The sequence below is a fragment of the Bubalus bubalis genome, chromosome 15 (genome assembly GCF_019923935.1).
Source record: "Bubalus bubalis isolate 160015118507 breed Murrah chromosome 15, NDDB_SH_1, whole genome shotgun sequence".
Taxonomy (NCBI): Eukaryota; Metazoa; Chordata; class Mammalia; order Artiodactyla; family Bovidae; genus Bubalus; species Bubalus bubalis.
Window position 1 is genome coordinate 16,618,918 of NC_059171.1, and position 15,752 is coordinate 16,634,669.

Here is a 15,752-nt window from a genome sequence, read left to right on the forward strand (position 1 = left end):
ACCATAAGAAAGCTGAGCACTGAAGAACTGATGCTTTTGAACTGTGGTGTTGGAGAAGACTCTTGAGAGTCCCTTGGAGTGCAAGGAGATCCAACCAGTTCATCCTAAAGGAAATCAGTCCTGAATATTCATTGGAAGGACTGATGCTGAAGCTAAAACTTCAATATTTTGGCCACCTGATGTGAAGAACTGACTCATTTGAAAAGACCCTGATGCTGGGACAGACTGAAGGCAGGAGGAGAAGGGGACGACAGAGGATGAGATGGTTGGATGGCATCATCGACTCAATGAACATGCTGCTGCTGCTGCTAAGTCGCTTCAGTCGTGTCCGACTCTGTGCGACCCCATAGACTGCAGCCCATCAGGCTCCCCCATCCCTGGGATTCTCCAGGCAAGAACACTGGAGTGGGTTGCCATTTCCTTCTCCAATGTATGAAAGTGAAAAGTGAAAGCGAAGTCACTCAGCCGTGTCCGACTCCCAGCGACCCCATGGACTGCAGCCTACCAGGCTCCTCTGTCCGTGGGATTTTCCAGGCAAGAGTACTGGAGTGGGGTGCCACAATGAACATAAGTTTGAGTAAACTCCGGGAGTTGGTGATGGACAGGGAGGCCTGGCGTGTTGCAATTCATGGGGTCGCAAAGAGTCAGACACAACTGAGCAACTGAACTGAACTGACTGACTGATTCAGCTGTTCCAGAACCATCCATTAAAAAGACTGTTCTTTTTCCATTGAATGGTCTCCATACCTTAGTTGAAAATTAATTGGCCATAGATAACATGATTTATTTCTGGACTCTCAATTGTTCTGGACTTTCTATTCCATTGATTTTTATATCAATCCTTATGCCAGTACCACACTGATTTAATTACTGTAGGTTTGTATTATATTCTGAAATTGGAAAGTGAATCCTCCAACTTTGTTCTTCTTTTTCAGTATTATTTTAGCTACTTGGGGCCCCCTTTTCCATATGAGTTTGAAGATAGGCTTTTCCTTTTTGCAAAAAACAGATCATAAAGATTGGATGAATATGTGAGTCACTTTGAGAAGTACTGCCATTTATACATATTAAGTCTTCCAATTCATGAACATGGGGTATCTCTTCAGTGATTTAGGTATTCTTTAATTTTTTTCAGCAATGTGTTGTATTTTTCACTGTATAATAACTTTTTATATCCATTATAAATAATAATAATAATTATAATAACTGTTTTATCCATTCTCTTGGATGCTATTGTAAATGCAACTGTTTTCTTAAGTACCCTTTTACATTGTTCATTGCTAGTGGATAAAAATATAACTGATTTTTATATGCTGATCTTGTACTAAACTTGCTTATTAACTCTAGAAGATTTAGATATTTTGAACAGATAACATCTAGGAAAGTGCTCTACCTTGAGGAGACCAAAACAAAGGCAAGCCTTTGTGTCAGTCCCATAGGGAGTTGCTGGATAGTTCAAAATGGAGAAGCACACATTTTTGAGAATAAGGTTATTACTCCTCTTCCCTGCCCCCAACCTCCATTGTCCCCACAGCTGCCACTGAGCTAAAAAGTCAGGGATGGCAGGCATCCAAAAAAGCAAAAATGCCATAACACTTTCTTACCAAAAATTAACATTCTTAAACTTCTTCATTAAGCACTCCCCTGGTTGTTTTAAGTTTTTTATTAGATTGCAGGGTTTTGAAAAGACTGATCTGTCAGTTTCTGCTAACTTAATGGTTTCTTCATTTTATTTGCTAAAAGAAACTACTGGGAAAACTCCACTATTCTCCATGATCAGAAGCTTCTTTTAACAAATATAATGTGGTGGAATTGACAAGAGTACAACTCTTGAGACTATGTCATAAAAGGCATTGAGATGTCCCCTTTGTTCTCTCTCTTGGAGCACTTGCTCCAAGAGGAGTCAGTTGCCAGACCGTGAAGACTCTCAAACAGACCTATGAAGAGTCCCACACAGCAAGTTGCTGAATCAGTCTGCCAACAGTCATACGAGTGAGCTACCTTGGAACTGCAGTCCTTGTCAAGCCTTCAGATGACGATAGCTCTGACCAACATTTAACCGCAACCTCAGAAGAGACTCTGAGTAAAGTCATCTAATCAAGTCACTCCTGAAAAAATGATCTACAGATATCAAAAAATAATAAATGTGTATTTATTATTGCCGCTAGGTTTGGGCAGTATATGATATTTATACTGCTGCTAGGTTTGGGCAGTATATGATATTTAAAGCTGAGGCCTGAAAGATGAGAAGCTAGTCATCCAATGAGTTCTAAGGAAGAAGAGTGTTTCAAGCAGAGGAAATGGCAAATGCAAAGACCCTGCATAAGGAAAGGTCACTGACACGTTAAAAAAAAAAAAACTTGAAAGAAGATCAATGTCACAGGAGCTCAGTGAAGAAGAGAAAAAAAGTGAAGAAAAGAGATCACCAAAATGGCAGAAAGTAACTGAAGTGATTGTAACGAAGTCTTTAAAACAGTGAAAACCACTAAGTTCTAGGGTAATCAAAGGTACCTTATTCATAAAAAAATGGAAATCAATCTATAATTAAGTACCGGTAGATAAGAGCCAAGCAATAATAGTCACTAGTCCAATGACAGCTAGGCAGTTTTAGTCCAAAACTCACGACAGGCTTAAATAAAGTGAAGGAAAGCCACTGGGTACCACCCCAGAGAGGCAAAAACTAGACTTTTAAGAGAACATAATCTTATTGAAAAGTATATAACTCTGATAAGCCAGTGGTGTTTATTTTTAGAAGTACTAATAAATATTGGATTGAAAACTGAGCATAAAGTCTTAATGAAGAGGCCTAAAAGTAAAAAAAAAAAAAAACAAAAAAAAAACAAAACCCTAGTTTTATTCTTGGGTTTCTCACTAGTTATGTCAACTTTGGTAAATAACTTCACTCCTAATTTAATTTCACTTAACTACAAAATAAAATAAATAATATATACATGTCCAGTCTTACCTTTTTTAAGATCAAATAAAATACTATGATAAAAATGTTTTGAAACTACAAAAAAATACATATATATACAAATCTGATCATTTGTAGAGAGAAACCAAAAAAACTAACTGTATCTATTATCACATAGGAACCCAGGGTGGAAACTGTAACCCTTTGAGAGCATGAACCAAGATCTTTATATCATCCCATATTACTTATAGAAACAACACTTTTATGAGAATGCTATTTCTAAATTTTGAATGGTGAAATCATTGGCAAAAAATTTATATCTAGAATGCAAGCTTAAAGCATCTGTCTCACCAGGCAGTCCATAGCTACTGCCAAATGAATAACTGATGCAGCTGAATATCTAAAGAAAATGATTACAAATCAGTTCTGAGGCTTCCCTGGTGGCTCAGTGGTAAAGAATCTACCTGCCAACGCAGGAGACCCGGGTTCAATCCCTGATCCGAGAAGATCCCACATTCCATGCAGCAACCAAGCCAGTGTGCCACAACTACTGAGCCTGTGCTCCAGAGTCCAGGAATCACAACTACTGAGCCCTCTTGCCATAACTACCAAAGCTTGTGCACCCTAGAGCCCATGCTCTGCAAAAAGAGAAGCCAATTCAATGAAAAGTCTGGTCACTGAAACCAGAGCCCACATAGCAATGAAGACCCAGTACAGCCAATTAAAAAAAAAAAAAATCAGCTCTGAAAAGATGCACACTTGTTTTGGGATACCATATGGCACAAGGTTTAATAACAGGTGAAAAGGGTAAAAGAATTTCAAAAGAAATGCCAATTAGATAACCAGTCTCTGAAATTAAAAATTAATTTGAGGGCTTCCTGGTGGTCCAGTGGTTAAGAATCTGCCTGCCAATGCAGGGGACACAGGTTCAATCTGGGGTCAGGGAGGACCCCACATGCTGCAGGGCAGCTAAGCCCATGCACCACAACTACTGAAGCCTGCACCCTAGAGCCTGTGCTCTGCAAGAGAAAAGCCACCACAGTGAGAAGCCCATGCACCGGGACTAGAGTACCCCTCTCGCCACAACTGGAGAAGGCAAACAGGCAGAAACGAAGAACCAGAGCAGCCAAAAAACAAATAAATAATTAAATTTTAGGGTAAATTTGAATCAGCAAAATTTGTGTACAAAAACCTTAAGATTAATTAAAAAACCTTCTTTGGGAAAATTCAGATGATGTTATCAAAGACTTCAATCATCATAAACATAAAATATCTGTGTTTTCAGATTTAATGACTAACTGAATACCCAAGAAGTATTCATCTCTATATCCTAACCAGAAAAAAAAAATTACATAATTTGAAACAAGGAAACAAATCATTAGTGAATCACAGAAACAGTAGACACTATTAAACGTGATATAGATATAACCTTTTACTTTATTAAAATGCACTGATGCACTAATTTAAAGTAAATGGAATAAGCTGGTCCTTTTATGTTCCTCCTGCTTTCTCTAATAACCCATCTTCTGCTGTGGCATCAACCCATCGATGATCAGTTAAAAGCAAGTTCCAGAAAATATGACATCAGTTCAGTTCAGTCGCTCAGTTGTGTCCGACTCTTTATGACCCCCATGGACCACGCCAGGCCTCCCTGTCTGTCACCAATTCCCAGAGTCTACTCAAACTCATCTCCATTGAGTCGGTGATGCCATCCAACCAAATTGACCAAATTCAAGAAAACATTTATTCAACAAACAAGAGAGCTAATATCAACTAGACAACAGATACTGTATAAGCTTACTATATTAACCTTACGTTCCCCATTAGTCACTAATGCTTAGCTACCAGAAAAGAGTAGCAAACGTTTAACAAAAACAAAATATATTTTGAGATTTAATGAACAAATAGACTTCACTTGTATAATAAAATAGAAAGTGCTATTGATATATTTAAAGAAAAGAAAAAAACGAAATTACAGAAAAAATCCTCAGAAGAAAAAGATTAATTTTTTTAGGGTAATTACGAACCGAATTTTCTTCCTCCTCTTCCAGTTCTCGCTGCTGTTCTTCATGTCTTTTAGCTTTGATTTCCATTGCTTCTGTGATCAGGTCTCTTAAAATCGATACAGGTTTTGCATTCTTAATAAAAGGGTGCTAGAAAAGTAAAATTCAATGGTATAAATTCAAATTACTTCTCTGAATTATATCTTAAAAACATTAAAACAATATATAAATGTGAACCAGGATAATAGGCTTCAATGATTGGTCCTTTATCCAGAATTAAATAGATAGGTTAAGAACAGAGAATATTTCAGCTGCTTTAGAAATAAAGATTTTACTTTTTAGGTTTACTTGTTTTTAAAAAACCACTGCAGAACACAAAAACAAATGTAACCCTGTTGATAAAAATACATCACCGTTAGAGATACAATTTTCCAAAGGAAGTATAGATTATGTAGTCAAAAAGCCAAATTTTTTTTTTTAAAGTTTGGTGTATGTGTGTGCTTAGTCACTTAGTCGCGTCCGACTCTGCAACCCCATGGTCTACAGCCTGCCAGGCTCCTCTGTTCATGGGATTCTCCAGGCAAGAATACTGGAGTGGGTTGCCATTCCCTTCTCCAGGGGAATCATTCCGACTCAGCGATTGAACCCAGGTCTCCTGCATTGCAGGCAGATTCTTTACTGTGTGAGCCACCAGGGAAGCCCAAAGATCAGTGATTATATTACATATAAAAGTAAAATGATTTTGGTATTGTTACAAATTTTAATTAATCTTAACAAGCCAACAGCTAAAGACAGTAGTCAAAAGGAAGACAACTATTTTTTTTTACTTCTTTTACATATTTTCTATTTATTATATATTTAATAATGTAATCATTTCCAAGGGAAAAGTAAAAAATAGTAATAAAAGAAAAATATTTTTCAGAAAATAAGTACTACTTAATTTCTATACTATATATAAAGTAACTTTTCACTTCTTTTTTTTTGTATCATCCTGATGTAGCTAAAACATCTGAGTTTGCAACAATCCTGATAAGAACAAATAGAATCATCAGGAAATACCTGGGTGTTTGAGGACTTTGTAATTCAAAAGGGGGAACATGAGAGAATGTAGAGGGAAAGCTTAAAAGTTTAATTTGGAATAGATAACTGTATTTTTTTTTTTTTAGGATTTAAAAAAAAACATATTTATAATTAATTGGTGAGCGATGTCAGACAAACCGTAAGTATTTCATTGAATTAGTATTTTGAATCAGCAATACAGCTTCAAAATGTAATTTTCTTAATTATACGTCAATAGATAAGAGTCAGATGAAAGTCATCTGAGTTATTTTAATAAAGATTAATACAACACAAAAATATTTTTAAAGGTAAAACAAATTTTAGTGCTAAAGAAGAAATTTACTGACATTTGTAGGAGGCTTTAAAATGGTGAAGGTATCATTTGGGAAAACTAAGAGTAAGAATTTTACCTGAACACAGAAGTTCTAGGATAGATGACAAAGAACTAATAAATTCTTTTATAGCAGTTATAGACTGATCACCAGATAATTAAGTTCTACAACATACCTATGGTGGAGACTCCTAGTCACTCACCAAAACAGAGTTGGGACTAGACCTATGACTGCCCAGCTACATCTGTCTCTCTCAGACTCCCTTTCAGTTGGTTGTGATTATGGACTAAGTTCTCACCAATGCAACACCGGTATTTCACTGGTGCTGAATGAAATACCAGCGTCTGCGTTGTGTTCCACCCCTCTGATCTGGACCTCAGAACACTGAGAGTGGGCACTCTTCTGTGATTTCTTCTGTTTCTGCCACGTTGGGAAACAGACAAAGACAGTCCTAAAGGATGATGGAGAGCAAGAAGGAAGAAATCTCAGTCCTGCTATCAGAATTTCTGAGTAACACTGGTAAAGAGGCTGCAAAAATTAGTAATAACTGAATATATGCTCTGTACCCTTAAAGAACTTATTATCCAGAATAAGGAATAAAAGATAAACGCATAAAAAAAAATTACAGTGTGACATACAAGTTACATTCATGATGATCTAGCACAGTCTATATGACTAAGCAATATAAAAGTAAATGAGTAGGTGAAGTAATATCAGGTGTCTCACAGAGAAGAAACAGACTGTTTCAGGGAGAAGGAAAAGTATGAACGATACGAACAAACACACAAAGAAAGATAGGATATGGATGTGAAACACTGTAGGAAGAGCTGTTGACCCAAAACAGAAACACGGCTTACAGAAATGATGTCCCAAGAGTTTAGACACAGGTAACAGTGGGACAAGAAGGATAAATGCTCAGAATGAGATACCAGAATTTTGCCTGACAGCCCCTTTAATTACACAGATGAGAGAATAGTGTAAGGGAAAGAATGTGATACCACAATCTTGCAGTAGAGTTTAGGAATGAAGATGGGGAGAAACTGTAAAATAGGTGTAAATTACTAAGAACCTGGGTTAAAAAAAAATAGCTGCCACAATCAAGAGGAAGTACTGAATCTGATGGAAAAACTTAAGAAGGATTTAGAGACTATGTATTAACAGAAGTGAAGGAAGACCAACACGGCAAAAACTGAGAACCAGTAGAAGTGTACCTCTTTACAAAGGCAAAAATATATCAAATTGTATTTATGCTTTATCTTTTCAGGAAAAATTATGAGCCAAATTCCAAGCCACAGTTTTATCTTTAAGAAATGCCAAAGTACACATCCAGTCTGTTGCAAACTTACTTTCATGCAGTTCATTGTGAACTGACCACACAGTGTTACACTAACATTAGTCTACAGAGCTTAATTCCTAATCTCAAAATCTCAGTATGTCTTACTTCATTTGTACTCATTTTCTCCCTACATAATCACTACAGGCATGATTCTGACCAACAAAGAGGAACTGGCTAATAAAGTTAAAAGGGTACTTTACGAACAAGGCCATAATATTTGAGCATTCTTGATGGAAGGCATCACTGACTCAATGGACATGAGTCTGGGTAAACTCCGGGAGTTGGTGATGGACAGGGAGCCCTGGTGTGCTGCAGTTAATGGGGTTGCAAAGAGTCGGACACGACTGAGCGACTGAACTGAACTGATCATCACAAGAAAAGTTTTATCAGACTTTTTTAATAATATTTGAAAGCTTTTTACAAGTAGCTGGTAGTAAAATTTTAAAATTCAAAGCAACATAAAAAAGAACAGAACAACAACAAAAACCAGAGAAAACACGGTGGCAAAACTGAAACATGACACGTGACTGAAACGTTGCTGTACAAACCAATGCAAATAAATGTGCTGAGTTTCCATTACAGCAGTATCTTAGTTAAGTACTAAAAGACACTGAGTTCATAAGATAACTTCAAATACATGCTTTCTATATGAGATATATTTAACAAAATAAATCCAAATTATGTTTCTAGCAGGGGATACTAAAAAGAACTTGGGTTAAAAGTCAAGGACAGGCAACAAAATATCAAACATAAAACAAGAAGAACATGATCAAAAAAAGCAGAAATGAAGACAAAAAATGGTAAGTGAAGGAAGAGTCATATAATATTAATAAGGGACATAATACAAAGAAATATAGTTATAAATTTGATATATTAGTATAGCATTATGATATATAAGAAAAACAGAGACCTAAGAAGATCTAAATAAATAAGAAGAGGAGACATTAGTATTTCTTTTTAGTCACTGAGAAATAGAACACTAAAAATTAAAGATTAAAGCAATCTGAATAATATAATCAGGCTGAGTTAACAGAAAAATCAATAAACAGAAGTAATATCTTTTTGTTAAATGCCTAGAAAAGCATGTGGTACCAGCATAAGAATGGAAAGAACAACAAAACAGAATATAATGGCTGGAAATAGAATATAATGTACAAAATAAGCTGGCATATTATGAAAACAGCAATTCCAACCAGTAAGGAAAAAATACTTACTGCTTTGTTATTTGGGGGTTGAGAGGAAGGTTTTGAATTAAGTTAGATCTTCACCACAGAAGTATCAAAATAAATTACAGATGGATTAAGAAGTTAAAAGTCAAAAAATGGAAATACAAAAGAACTGGTAATACAGGAGAATATTTATATGTTCAACCAAGTGCCATGAAACACAGGGAAAAAACCATAAATGAACTAAAACTTTAACATTTATGTCAGACAAGAGGGTAGTTACTTTAAGAGTTTTAAAAAGAGTATCAATAAGAAAAAGATAAACAGACCAAACTCTAAAAAGCAAAAGTTTCCCTGTTTCTGGGTGTATCTAGGGTTTCTGCCGCAGCCCAGTGGTCAGGACTTGGTGCTTTCACGGCAGGGGCCCAGGCTCAATCCCTGGTCTGGGAACTAAGATCCTGCAAAATGTGTGGCGTGGCAAAAAAATCAAGTATCTAAAGTTAAACACAAAGTAAGAGGACAGGAATTCTTACACCACTTGGACTGAAGACAGAGACTACCCAAAATCAGCCTATCACATTCTTGGTCGTGTATTTTAAGAAATAAAGCTGCTTAAAGACTTACTCTTCTAAAATCTGAACTGCTAAACTTTGTTCATGTTCTGAGTTATCAATTTCTAAACTGAAAGAATTTAAATTAATAATTTCTTCCAAGGAGTGAACTGCAGAAGAGACTTCTGCTTCTGGACCGACTGGGCAGTCATCCTTTCCTCTATACCGCTCCATCAAAGCATAGTGAAAACCCTGGACATTATACATAAACAAGCACAGGAAGACACTGGAAGGTGGAGAGAAGGTGGCAAACCAGCTTGGGACTGGGGCACTAAAGCAATGACACAGCTGTGAGTTCCATGGGCTCTCCTTTTACTTCATTTATCCCAGCCTGGTTATTGAAGAAGTCAGGAACCCAGAAACACCCACGGCACAGACTACAACAGCCCCTACAAAAGCCTGCTCTCTCTTGAGTGAAAGGATCAGGAAAGGACAGTTAGCCAGCACGCTACCCTCTCTTTTAAACAATAACCATTCTGCTCCACCAAACACTGCAGAGAAAACACTGACCCCACCCCATGCGGCAAAGGCTGGGTGGGGAACCTAGACTTCTACCCTCTGGAGGCTATCCAATCCTTTCACTGCAGTAGTATCCGAGAAGACCAAATGTTAAGCTGGGGCTTCATCCACACCCAGCAGTATAAAAGGTGCTTCCCTTCCCCAGTGGGGAGTGTTGGTGGAGATCTCGTGACAACCTGGACTTCCAGCACTATCAGGCCGTAATAAGGAAACCCCACCTCCCTCTCTGCTAGAGGGGATTGGAGGCCGCCAAGGGGAGAATCAGAACTTCCATCACTGCCCAGCCTACAGAGGCCACTGAGGGAACCTGAGTCCTCAACCCTGGCTGGTGGTAATAAGGAGCCCCTCCCCAACCCTACATGTCAAAAGAGACCACGTAGCGGGGCCTGGACTTCTAATGCTACTTGAGAGAAATGATGGTGCCCCTCTACCCCACTGAAGCACTATCAGAGGACACCACTCATTACAGAGAATTTAAGTAAGATCCAGCGTCTCAAAACATAATACTCAAAATGCCCAGGTTTCAAATGAAAATCACTCATCACAATAAGAAACAAGAAACGATTAACTTAACTGGTTCAACAGATACCAATATCGAGATGACATGGATAACAGAATTATCTAGCAGGGATTTTAGAGCAGTCATAAAAATCCTTCAATAAACATGCCTGTAAACACATGACACGTTAGAAAGCCTCAGCAAAGAATTAGAAGACACAAAAAAGAAACAAATGAAAAAATTAAAACTAAAATATATAACAAAAATAAAACCTGATGATGGGCTGGCTCTATAGCAGAATGAGGACAGAGAGGACTCAGTGAATCAGAATATGAAACAGTAGAAATTACACAATATGAATGAGAGAAACTAAACTGGCATAAAAATGAACAGAATCTCAGGAATCTGTGGGAGTGAAACAAAAAAAATCTAACACTTGTGTTAATGGAGTCCTAGAGGGTAGGGCTGAAAAATGTCCGATAAAATAATAGTTGGAAACTTCCCCAAACTGGCAAGAGATATAAACCCACAGAGTCAAGAAGCTGAACAGTACAGACCCAAAGAAATTCATACCAACACACATCTTAATTAAACTTCTGAAAATAAAGACAAAGAAAAAAGTCTTGAAAAGACCAAGGGGTAAAACAATTCAGATGACTGTAGATTTCTTATAAGAAACCATGGATATCAGAAGAACGTGGCACAACATTTTCCAAGTATTGAACCAAGAAAGGATTCTATAGCCAGTGAAAACATCCATCAGGAATAAAGAAGAAACAAGATGTTCTCAGGTGAAGGAAAATCAAGAGAATTTGTTAACAAAGGCCTACCCTAAACGAATGGCTAAAAGAAATCTTCTAAACAGAAAGAAAGGAACAAAAGAAGGAACTTCTGGAACATTAGGAGGAAGAACACTGAAGAGAACAAAAACAGGTTAAAACAGTCATCCCTTATCCTGGTTTTCTTGATTGTTTAAAGGTTAAAATAAATATAACACTCTGATATGGACCTCAATGTAATAAAGAGGAAGTATTAAAGATAATTATATTATAAATGGGAGGGACAGCAAGGTAGATAAAGTTTCTACTCCTCACTTCAACTGGTAAAATGAAAACTAAGTCATATGCCATGAGAGTTCACAAAGTGACCCACGACACCACCTATTTCAGCCAAGCCCATGGGCTAATGTGAATAATGACAGATCTCACTCTTCTAGAAGGCCAGACTAGGGCAAGAATTGACTTTCAGGTTCTAAGCTATCCACCAGAAGTACAGGGAACATCTCCAGATTAGGAATTCTAGGGCCACCAGGCTGAACTTGAACTGTCCCTGGGGATTCAATATCCTCATCTTTTAAAAACTACCAAGAGTTCAACTTAATCTCAAAGGATCCTTTCAGTCTTAGTCTGCTCTTTTAAACTTATACAATTATCTAGTGTTGGACAACCACTATAAAAAATTCAGCACAAATTTCTCTTCAAAACCTGTTAATCAAAGTCTACAAATCAACATGGTAAAATCTACACATGTAGGTTATAGGCAAATGTCCACTTAAACTTGGTAATAAGACTATATTCTTAAAGTTAAAACATAATTTAACTTATAACATATAAAACATATGCAAAACTCCCTTAAGAGACAGAACAGGATGGCTTTCAGACATTCAGTAAAATAAAACTCGGAGTCTAATGAGACTCAAATGATACAACAGATAGTAATTCTGTCTAAAAGCTTTTCAATTCAGAAGTTTGCTATCTTAAATAAACATATATTGAATTTAATACACATGTATTAATAAGCACTACATGTGTATTAAAGATACCAGGATACAGATACCTGTGCTAAGATACCAGAGGTGCAAAAAACAACCCCCTCCCAAAAGAGTACCACTTGACCTTGAACTAGTTACAATCCAGGACAAAGACACAGAAACAAGTTATTTCGTTCTAACATGGCAAATGACATGGCCAGGGTGCTTATGGAAACCCAGAGAAACAATTAGCCTGAACAAAGATGAAAGGAAGGCTTTCTGGAGGAGTACCTAATTTGAATTTAGAAACAATGAAACAATGAGTAAAAAGGAGCCTGCCAGTCTTTAAACTAGCAAGTGAGGGGTGAGAAAAGGTATCAGATCAGATCAGATCAGTCGCTCAGTGGTGTCCGATTCTTTGCGACCCCATGAATCGCAGCATGAAACATGAAACTGCAAGTCGACTATTTCAGCATTTATAAAGGGGGAAAAAAGGGAAGTCAAGCAAGGGGTTGATTAAGAGGCCAGAGGTGGACACACCAACATTATAACAGAGGGCCTCCATGCCCAACAACAGCACAACAGGAAAAGTTTTTTAAAAATCAAAAAAACAAATACTGGCTCATAAGGGGCAGCCTGGTGGGCTGCCGTCCACGGGGTCACACAGAGTCGGACACGACTGAGGTGACTTAGCAGCAGCAGCAAGCACTATTCAAAACCAGCTGCACTGTTTGCCCTCAATATAAAGAAAAATGCTTGAGCCAAACCCAGCTAGAAGCCAGAGAGTAACGAGCTTATTAATATAATCCATACAGGTCAACTGGGCTTCCCATGTGGCTCAACTGGTAAAGAATCTGCCTGCAATGCGGGAGATCTGGGTTTGATCCCTGGGTTGGGAAGATCCCCTGGAGAAGGGAAAGGCTACCCACTCTAGTATTTTGGCCTGGAGAATTCCATGGACTGTATAGTCCATGGGGTTGCAAAGAGTTGGACACAACTGAGCAACTTTCACACATACAGGTCAATTTCCTGGGCAGAAAGCAGAATGGAGAAAGGGTGACAAGTGAGGCTAGGGGACAAGTGGAAGAAACCTAGAAAAATCCCTTGATCACTGTGTGATCTTTCGTGAGTCACTGAACTCTTCTGGGCTTCAGTACTCTCGTATACAAAATTAGGGAATTTTACTGGAATATTTCTTAAATGCTTTTCCACCCTAAGAACTCTAGGTTAAAAACAGAATTTCTTTAAAGAGATCAGAAAAGATTATGGAAGAAAGACCAGAAAAAAATATTGGTTAAATTATCCAAAAACCAGTCATTGGATGTATTTGGATTTATTTTCATCATCAGATTTTATACTATTTGTCCCATTTTTTTTTGTTATTTCCCCTCCCCCTTCTTTCTTATCTTCTTTATGGTTAATTTAGAGATTCAACACAATAACAACAGCAATAGATCTTTGATTTATGTGCTTAAAATTCCTTTGAAGTGCTGACAATATTTCAAAAATAATGTTTCAATTAATTAACTTTTGAAAGGTAATATGGGCACATAAAACCAAACTCAAAAGTCTTAAAAAAAGAGTCTTCGGCAAAAACAAAGTTTCCATCCCACTACTGCTTCTCAGCCATGTAGTTACCTTCTCTGGAGGCCATTTTCTTGCTTATTTTTCTAGAGCTACTCCACTGTAAGCATTGACATATGTATACATACATATATGTGTATGTGGGTGTGTGTATTTTGCCAATAACTGCCCTCAGCAGACCTCAAATTGCTTCCAAACTGTTGACAGATATTTATGTTGTTTCCAATCTTTTGCCATTATAATGGTTTATGAAGAGTTTTTACACCTATGTTATTTCACACGTGGTTAACTTTCTCTGTAAATTGCTAGAAGAGTAACTACTAGGTCAAAGAATATATGGTGTTTTATTCTAGACAGATTTTGCTCAACCGCCTTTCACGGAAACTGAGTATTAAGCTAAATTTTTGTAACAATAAACCTTATATTAAAGGGCTAGTTTCTAACATTCTCAATAATTCCTTTTTTAAAAAACATTACCTTGGAAAAATCACTTTTTATAACTATGTTTTTAATCTTTTTGTCACTTAAAAAGAACTATTCTCCAAATATCAAGTTTTGTTAACATGCACACTTATAGCACACAGGTCTAAGTCAATTCTGCTGGGAAAGTAAAGACTCATGAATAATTACTAAAAGTATTAAATTATCTCTACTTGCATTTAATGTCAAAAGAGATTTAAAAAAAAAAGAAAGCCTCCTGACACTCTGGATACAGTCTACTTGTACAGGGACACTGACACTCTTCATCTAGGTCATCTTGTCACCAGTATTTACAACATTCGATCTTCTCAAGGAGTTCAGGGATTTCGTATTTACATGTCTTATAGGGCAAAAAGTCAAAGAAGAAATGCTGGGTCAAGGAATAATACATCTGGAAGTTAAAACATAAGAAACAATAACAATGGAAAAGAAACTCATTTCTGAAATGAGAACCCTACAGAAGTTTAGTTTTAACACAATTTTTGGAGGAAAGAATTGGCAACAAAAATTAGTGGGGGAGGGGGGAGGGCAGAAAATTGAACTTGGAAAACAAAATTTTTAAATGAGAGAAACAGAATATACAGGAAAAGAAAGGTGTGTGTGTGTCTGTCTGTACATCAATCCATATGTCCTGAAAAGTTTACATCTTTACAAATCAGTTAATGAATAAATAAATCATTAATGAAACTCATAATGATCTTGGTCAATGTTAGAAAAAGCTAAAAGGTATATAAAGAAAATCTCCTCCTGTGGAGACACAAGCACTGACCTGTAAAAGTTGTGTTGCGGCAGCTCTCTGCTCAGGATTCTTCACTAGGCACTTTTTCACAAAATCGGTGAAATCATCAGACCAAAGTTCTGGCTTCCTGAATGTTGGTGGTGGGTTTGTGGGAATCATAAATATAGCCTGATACAAATGAAAAATCCAAAAGACACAGTAAGAATCACAATAACACAGCAAATAAACAAATCTCTATCTATCTTTAATCAGACTCAAAAATCTGAAAAATAAATTTAAGCTCTTCTAGGATTTCCAGTCAAATTGCAATTCAGGAAGCAAAGCCATCTGCTACTAATGTAATCATTTCCCATTAAATTTCCTCTATTTGAACTGTAGCTCATTGAGCACATCATTCTTTATTTTATCTATTATTTTTAATCAGTCTCCAAAGAAGCCTGTATTTCTAACCCTTTTACCAAACTGAGGACATTCTCTGGTTAAACAGATATATACTTCAATTTTGCTATTGCATGCCAGACTTGTTTCCCATTTCAGTATTTTTTTTTTCAGTACTGCTATTTAGAATGGCTAGCAGCAGCCTAATTTGCTTCTGCAATTCAGAATATTTAAGCACAAATATAATTACTGCTGTGGTTTGAAATAATACTTGATGGAAGCAAGTCTTTAATTTCTCTTTCTAAATATTTGAGTCAAGAATCCATATTAAAAGTTTTAAAAGTAATATACCACTTTATCACTAATGATTTAATTTAATATT

General features: G+C 36.8%; 1 protein-coding gene across 8 annotated transcripts in view; it reads right to left on the minus strand.

Annotated features, from left to right (window-relative positions):
- STK3 (serine/threonine kinase 3) overlaps positions 1–15,752 on the minus strand; it is a 305,298-nt gene that overhangs the window by 122,142 nt on the left and 167,404 nt on the right. For all 8 annotated transcript variants that reach the window (XM_025265081.3, XM_025265080.3, XM_006048776.4 and 5 more), the window contains 2 exons: positions 15,023–15,160; positions 4,942–5,067 (listed from right to left, as the gene is read on the minus strand). In XM_025265081.3, coding sequence (XP_025120866.1) covers positions 4,942–5,067; positions 15,023–15,160 — 264 coding nt within the window. The remainder of the gene's footprint in view (positions 1–4,941; positions 5,068–15,022; positions 15,161–15,752) is intronic.